This window comes from Ahaetulla prasina, chromosome 7 (genome assembly GCF_028640845.1).
Source record: "Ahaetulla prasina isolate Xishuangbanna chromosome 7, ASM2864084v1, whole genome shotgun sequence".
NCBI lineage: Eukaryota > Metazoa > Chordata > Lepidosauria > Squamata > Colubridae > Ahaetulla > Ahaetulla prasina.
In genome coordinates, this window is record NC_080545.1 from 100574181 (window position 1) to 100582427 (window position 8247).

General features: G+C 45.7%; 1 protein-coding gene across 2 annotated transcripts; it reads right to left on the reverse strand.

The window, feature by feature from the left end:
* Positions 1 to 211: 211 nt before the first annotated feature.
* On the reverse strand, positions 212 to 5991 carry SMKR1 (small lysine rich protein 1). 2 transcript variants are annotated; one of them, XM_058190642.1, is made up of 3 exons: positions 5777 to 5991; positions 3960 to 4050; positions 212 to 2903 (listed from the first exon to the last, which is right to left on the reverse strand). In XM_058190642.1, exons 2-3 carry the CDS (start codon positions 3960 to 3962, stop codon positions 2697 to 2699), a joined length of 210 nt encoding a protein of 69 aa, XP_058046625.1. In that variant the 5' UTR covers positions 3963 to 4050; positions 5777 to 5991; the 3' UTR covers positions 212 to 2696. The 2 variants fall into 2 exon arrangements, with proteins under 2 accessions (XP_058046625.1, XP_058046626.1); XM_058190643.1 differs by lacking the exon at positions 5777 to 5991 and having other exon boundaries at positions 3960 to 5159.
* Between the last annotated feature and the right edge of the window lie 2256 nt (positions 5992 to 8247).

The window sequence follows — 8247 nt, forward strand, 5'->3', positions numbered from 1 at the left end:
TTGGCCTGAAAGGACTTCCGTTGCCAGTCCAGCCTTGCCTCCATTCACTGGACACACAGGACTATTGCCTTACACACTGTAAGCCGCCCTGAGTCTTCGGAGAAGGGCGGGATATAAATGTAAATTTAAAAAAAAAGGACACTCCAGTGGTCTGCCCCAAAAGCCTTGAAAAGCATTCAAACTCCTGTATTAACGGATCAACGCTGGGTTGAAGTTTTATTACCTCCAAACACTTTTTACATGTAAAAAAAAAATACAGTTAGGAAATTAAATTAACAATGAATAATAATACCTTAAATATTTTGCTATCAAAGTTTGCATTTTATACTTCTTAAAAGTTGGCCTGTTCCCAGTTTGGGAATAGCACCACACCCTTATAGGGGAAACACTCTTTGCATTGGGGCCACCGCAGAGTAAACAACCTGCAACTTGTGGCCTTTAACAATAAAAAAACAACTATTTTTGTCTCGGAGAAACCCCAGAAAAGTCTGGTTCTGGGGCTAGAGCAGGCAGAGAGGGCTTCGAAGCAACAAGGCGGCAACAAACGCATCAACACCAGAAGCCTCTTAATCCAAAATAGCAAATTTGGGGAAGGGGTTCTGTGTTACTTGGGGGTCCCCTGATAACATCTGCAAAGGAGGCCTTGCCAAATAAAGTTTTCTTCAGAGAGTAGGGAAGGGATACCCAACACTTTAGGACGGGGGTCTCCAACCACGGCAACTTTAAGACCTGTGGCTGAGGAACTCTGAGAGTTGAAGTCCACAAGTCTTAAAAGTTGCCAAGGTTGGAGACCCCTGTTTTAGGATTATTGCAAGTCAGGTACCTAACTGGCCCTTAAAGACCGTCAGCTTCTTGACCTTGTTAGACCACTGGGCTAATAATCTTGCCTATCCATCTCCAAGCCATCTTTTTCTTTTTGTCCCAATCTGCTAGCTTCCACTTCCTTCTCCAGGGTCTTTTGTGGGCTATCTTCTTAAAACTTCCCCCCACCCCCCTCCAGCCTCATTTGCTCCGAAATACTAGCAAAAACTGGCACTGATCAAACAGACAAGAAATGTCTTAATGCTTTTTCATATTAACGTTTGGGGATTCTGTACCCTGATACTTACCTTTTTTACTGGAAGCTATTACGATACAGATTCCCTGAACATTAATACGAAAATGAGACATTTTCTTCAAAAACTTCTTAATAAAAACCTGTGGATAACCCACAACACAACAAAATAGCCTGTTTGGCTTTTGAACGAAGACAGAAAAAACAGAAATAAGCAGGGAAGGCGGTGCAGTAGTGATAACATGGGCAGCAAACCAGCAGATGTTGGCTTGCACCATGTCACTGCGTTGTGCGCAGAAGGAATGCTCTACAAGTAATACGACATGAGTCAGAAGCAGATCCAGGGAGGAAATACAGGCCTCCCAATGCTGCATTTTTCTTGCTAGGAAAGGGCAAATCAAATGGGCAAATTAGCAGGCGATGCACCATGCCAAAAATGGAGGCGTGTGAGCAAGGCAGGGGCCTTCAAAGTGTTATGTTGGGCGCTGCAACCCCATCAGCAGTCACACTGATATTGTGACACCTGACACCCTTTGTGGTTCCCAGGGGCCCGTTTCTCAATTGGCCAAGGCTCTTGTGGCTTGATCACCAATCGATATGGAGAATGGCGCTTTACACAGCAAGTGGACTTTGCCAGAGCGGTGAGGCCCACTTTGGCAAGCTTTGAGGGGCCTTTGCGAGGACTAAGAAGGATCTTTATACCTTCTGGACTGGACAATTGCCCACATTACGCCCCTGAAGCGCAAAAACACGTCTAGCCCGAGATCTGTTATCAAAAGTTCTTCTGCAGATGAGATTTCTGATTTGACATTTTAAGCCCCCAAATGACCAGAAGACAGTAATCAAAGCGGCTTCCTCAACTAACCTCCCATCCTGGTTTTGCGGGGCAAAATGAATTTTTCTCCTGTGTATGAAAGCCATCTTTCAAATCTTTGGGCAAGGGGGACCCTATTTGGAGCTAGTCAGGGATGCAGCTGGTGTTTCCGCTGATGGGAGTTGCACACACAGCATTATTTCTTTATTCTGTCACAGTAATATCGTCCTGTTCAGGGTTGCAACGGAGCACACTTCTTCTGGCTACCTGAGACGAGAGGGTGGCCAGGGACTCCTCAGGAGCCTGGATGTTCAATGAAACCCTGCCAAGCCTCCACACGTAATCCTGGCTTCCTGGGAAACCTCGGTTGAAAGAACGGCATCCCATCAGCCCTGCAGCTGCCAAGGGCAACCAGTGGGAAACCCCCCACCCGGCCTGCTGTTGAAGGTGGCCCATGGTGTGTGCACCAAGTCACAACTGCCAAGTTACGACAACGTGCAGGCAAGGCGTCTCGAGCACTCGAAGCCTCCCGAGATGCAGAATGTCGCCTGCAGGAGGGCGTTGCGCGACGTCTTAAGACGCTGGCGCTTGGCGTGGTGGCTGCTGCTCGCGCAGGGGATCCAGAGCCAGCGGCAGTGGGGGCTGCGGGGAAGGTAAACACCACGCCGGGTGCCACGGCGGTAGCTCAAAGCAAGGTTTACTTGGTCAGAACGGCAAGCGCCACGGCAAACCCGAACCGATTCACTGAAGGTCCTCCTGCCCCCCCCCCGACGAGACCTCCGCTGAGTGGCCCCCGGTGGGGGTCTTCTATCTTGCCACACAGATCGCCTACTTCTTCTTCTTGCCTTTCTTCTTCGAAGAGCCCGGCCACGGAAAGCCACGGAACTCCAGGCAGGCGGCAGCATTGTGGGCAATGTAGTAGAGGTTGAGCATGGCCGCTGGGCTCAGAATATCCACCTCCGCGACGGCCTTCTTGGATTTCTTGCCACCTTTGCCTTTCCCTTTCCCCGAGCCTTTCCCTTTGCTCTTGCCTCCCTGTTGGGTGGGGGAAAAGCGAAAAACACACAACAAAAACCCCATCTTGGAGGGCACTCGGAAGGTGCATTTCCCCAGGGGCCTGACAACCGAGAGCCAGTTTGCTGCAGTGGTCAAGGAGTTGGCTTAGAAACCAGGAGATGGGGAGTTCTAGACCCGCCGGAGCCATGAAAGCTGGCTGGGTGATTTTGGGCACCATTACCAGGAGACAAGGAGTTCTAGTTCCACCTTGGGCGTGAAAGCCGGCTGGGTGACTCAGGCAATCGCTAGGAGACAGGGAGTTCTAGTTCTGCCTTAGAGGCAAGAAAGCCAATGGACCAATCACACATGTTGAATTCTAGCCCCACCCTACCGTAGGCATCAAAGTAGCCCCACCTGACTGTAGGCAGTTGTCTTTGAACTGAGTGACTTTGGGCCAATCACCAGGAGACAGTAAGTTCTAATCCCGCCTTTCGCCTGAAAGCTGGTTGGTTGAATTCACCACAAGATGGTGAGTTGTAGTTCTACCTTAGGCTGGGTGACTCTGGAGACAACTGAGTTCTAGTCCCACTTTAGGCAAGATAAGCCGGCTGGGTGACTCTGGGCCAGTCCCAGTCAACCCAACCCACCTCACAGGGTTGTTGTGGGTTAAATAGGAAGGAGTATTACGCGTGCTCGCTGCCTCATGTTACTTCTAAAGTAATCAAGGCCGGATCACAATGCAATAAATCAAAATACATAAGCGGCCACTTGTGCATCTGGGGATTATTTCATGGCCTGAGGTGGCCTCTCCCATCCTCATGTCCAGAAATCAGACTAGCTTGGGAATGATGTCGCCCAGCGTATCTGCGAGGGGCGTTCACTTAACAACCGTGGCAAGAAAGGTCATAAAACAGGGCAAACTTCACTTAATGACCATCTCACTTAGGAACGGAAATGTTTTGGGCTCAACTGTGGTCGTAAACTGAGGACTAACTGCACGCTGGGGTCTCTCTCCCTCCCTCTAAAGCCGGAAAGGGCAAATCTAATCTACCTGTTGCACAGGTGAAGCACGGGGGGGGGGGAGGTATACATTACCATGGTATCATCCTTTTATGCAGGCGAGCTGACGAGCATCGTGTCCCCTTTCAAAGCCAGATCCCTGGATCGGATTCCAAACTCAGTTTATCTGCAGTGTTAAGGGAAAACAAACAAACAACCAACAAAAAAGAAGGCAGGTTAAGGCCTTTACGTTGTAAAAAAATAACAATATTAGATCTCTGCAATACGTCTTGCAGAGAAGTGCAGGTGGACCAAATCAATTCCTTCCCACATAATAAGGGGCAGCCGACCAAATCTTTATTGTGTTCAAAGGCCAGCACCAGAAGGGAAACACGCAAACCATCATTTCGGAAGCTAAATAATATAAAATGAAAACGACTTGTTGAGTCCCTGTTTCCCAGTGCCATTGTGCCTTTGAATGGCCGCTAAAGGAACTGTTATAAGTTGAGGATTATCACTTCTCAACCACTTAAGAGAGGGGTTGTAGAGCACTCTTAAGTGGTATATAAATCTAAAATCCTATTGCTAGTAATCCAAAAGGATCCTGGAAGTGGTGAGATTTCTGTGCAGAGCGGAAGTTTATAAATCCCGTAATTATTGTTAACTTGGAGCAGGAGTTTTGTCCCTCCTCAGTTGCATGTCTTATTTCTGTTTATTTTCTTCCTCCTGAACATTTCAAGAGGAGACCCAGTTTGACTTACTGCTTAAGGCAGAAACCCAGGGAGAGGGTGAGTTCGAGTCCTACCTTAGGCAAGAAAGTCAAATTTCTCAGCCAAACCTACCTCAAAGGGTTGTTGTAGTGTGGAAAATAGTAAAGTAGTTAAAGAAAGAGGAAGAAGAGGAGGAGGGAGGTCAAGAATGCAACAAAGGAGAGAAGGAAGGAAAGGAGGGAGGGAAGGTATGAAGGAAAAAAATGAAAGGAAATAGGGAGTGAAGGGAGGAAAGGAAGGAAGGAAAAGGAAGTGAGGGAAGGAAAAATTGAAAAGGAGGGAAGGAAAAGACGAAAGGAAGGAAAAAAGGAGGGAAGGAAGGAAGGAAAATTAGAAAGGAAAAGATGAAAGAAATAGGGAGTGAAGGAAGGATGGAAGTAAGGAAGATTAGAAAGGAGGGAAGAAAAAGAAAGGAACGAAAAAGGAAGTGAAGGAAGGAAACGAGGGGAATAAAGGAAAGGAGGGAGGGAAGAATGAAAAAATGAAAGGAAATAGGGAGTGAAGGGAGGAAAGAAAGGAAAGAAAAGGAAGTGAGGGAAGGAAAAATTGGAAAGGAGGGAAGGAAAAGGGGAGTGAAGGAAGGAAGCAAAAGGCAGGAAAGGAAAACAGGGAGGGAGGGAAGGAAGGAAAATTGGAAAAGGCGAAAGGAAGGTAAAAGGGAGTGAAGGAAGGATGGAAGTAAGGAAAATTGAAAAGGAGGGAAGGAAAAGAAAGGAAGGAAATAGGCAGTGAAGGAAGGAAACGAGGGAAGGGAGGAAAAGGAAAGAAGGAAGGGAAGGTATGAAGGAAAAAATGAAAAAGTAAATAGGGAGTGAAGGGAGAAAAGAAAGGAAAGAAAAGGAAGGATGGAAGTAAGGAAAATTGAAAAGGAAGGAAAAGAAAGGAAGGAAAAAGGGAAGGAAGGAAAATTGGAAGGAAGAGAAGGAAAAAAAATAAGGGGGAAGGAAAGAAAGACACCTCCACCGAACTCCAGCTACCTGCATTCAGACAACCCACTGAGCCCAGGTCCTTGACTTTAAGCCCTTACAAACCCGGGACTCCACCGGAGGCTGAGCCTGTTCGGTGAAAGCAGCTGCGGGAGAAGAGCCCGGGCGACCGGCCTCCCCACTTGCCCTGTCCCGCTTCGTCCCCTGACCCCCTAACCTGCTCGACGCCACCGCGGACCCCCGTCCCCACGTGCTGCGCGGTACACGCGTCTCCCTCCCAGAAGCGCCGCAACCGCCGCAACGACCGCCCTCGGTGGGCGGGGCTTCTGGCGAGGGGGCGGGCTTCGGAGGCGTCTGTTTGTCCCGCGGCTGCTGCGGTTGCCATGGGGAAGGGGGCGGGTCCGACTCTCAGTGGCTAGGCAACGAGCTGAGAAGGGGGGGAAAGAGAAAACGTGCGCCTGCGCAGTCAAAATAATTGTTGGAAGGGTCCTTTTTTATAACCAGGTGGGCCTAAGCCTGCCCAGGTGAAGATTTGTGGACTTCAACTCCCAGAATTCTCTGGCCATCATAGAAGGGGGGCGGAGTTGCTTTCTGTTTATTTATTTTTTATTTATTGTCACAACAATATACACAAGCATCATATACACAAAATGATTATATGGTATATATTATATGGTATGAGGAAATATAATGAAGTATAACAAGTTTATTTATAAACAGCCACCCAAAACAGGGGTCTGCAAACTTGGCTCTTTTAAGACTTGTGGACTTCAACTTCCAGAATTCCTCAGCCAGCTTTGCTGGCTGAGGGACTCTGGGAGTTGAAGTCCACAAGTCTTAAAAGAGCCAAGTTTGCAGACCCCTGACCCACAACATACCTACCGACACTGACAGGGCAAGTTGTGTGTGTGTATGTATATCCACACACACATACGTGTATATAAACAGAGCAAACCCTACTTCCCTGTAGCGCTGATGATGTTATCTAGTTTGGTAATGAAACGCTTGCAAGAGAACAGAGAAGCTCAGGGCACATCCAGGATCCCACAGTTCAACTCTTGAGTTACAAACACTATTACAACCACAATTGAGCCCAAAATTTCTGCTGCTAAGTGAAGTCAGTTGTGAAGTGAATTGTGTATCACGTTTTATGACCTTTCTTGCCACAGCTGTGAAGTGAATGAAGTTGTTAAGCTGGTTACACCGTTATTAAGTGAATCTGGCTTCCACATTGACCTTGCTTGTCAAAAAATGAGACAGCAACCGTCATAAATATGAATCAGTTGCCAAGCGTCTGAATTCTGGTCACATGTGCATGGAGAGGCTGCAATGGTCATAAATGTGAAAAATGGTCACAAGTCATTTTTTTCAGTGATGTTGTAACTTCAAACAGTCACAAAATAAACTCTGGTAAGTGGAGAATTACCTGTATTCTCCTTTTCTGTGCGATATTCCAGAAACTTACATGCTGGCTTATGAATGGGGCAGTCAGAACTGGACCTATCCACATGCATAAAGATGGAAGCTAAATCTTCTTAGCCTTTTCTTCCAGAAAAAAATTGCAAATCCCAGCACTTCTCAACAGTAAATTTTTAAAAACATTTTTAAAAAAATGCTGCCAACAGAGGTGGCTTGTTATGCACATGATCCTATCTCCTAAATAGAGTAATTTTTCCCACAGGGTAATAATGGCTTTTTAAAGATAATTATTTATTTCATTGAAAACCACATTTACAGAGGCTGGGCAAGGAAGGTGGTTTGGCTGATCTGATAATCCAAATTTCAGTATGGTTTAGCTGCCTTATGTAGAGACAGGTGCCATCTGGCACATTAATTTTATAGCTTTTGAAAAAAACCTGTGTTAAGGCAGAGGGGGAAAAGAAGATTTTGAGGATGGGAAGGAAGGAAGGAAAAATGAATGGCTCTTTTAAGACTTGTGGACTTCAACTCCCAGAGTTCATTTATTTTTACTAAAAAATGCACTTGTACTACAGTAATAGTTACTTGTAAGGTTAATGCTTTACAGTAGAATATATCCCTGTTTTAGATCCATTTAATTTCACAGTACATTATATCAACTTTTCAAACTTGTCCAGAAAGCTTTTCCTACAGTTTAAAATGCTCTTCCATTGTTACGGTGAAAATACTGGTTCTTAGGATGTGCGTAACAAACATTTAAATATCATTAAATAATCTAAAGAATAAAACTGTTTTTTAAGAATTAGATTTTTATTCTTACTTACACCTCGTGCTTAGGATAATACACACTCTTCCTTAAAAAATAATTTGTGAATGCATTAGGAAATCAACATTTTCACTCCGCAGGAACAAAAAAGAACCGAGGGATTTGAGCGCGTTCCTGATAAGCCACTATCAACACAATTATTGTGCAGTGCCACAGAGCAAATATTTTTGCATGCCGCTACAATTTTTAAAATCATGTATTTTTCATTTCCGAAGAAGGTAAGGGCAGCTCCTTAAACGTCTGCTATGAAATAGGATTGCAAACAAAATGATTATTTTTTTCTTTGTCTTTATGCAGACACTTTCACACAGAATGGATAAAGTGCACACATCTGGCTTTCAAGCCATTTTGGTGAACTCGGGAAATTTTAAGGCCACATATTTACCGGATTGCTAAATATATTCCTCACTGCATCTGCTTGCTTCTTTAGATAGGATGTTGCA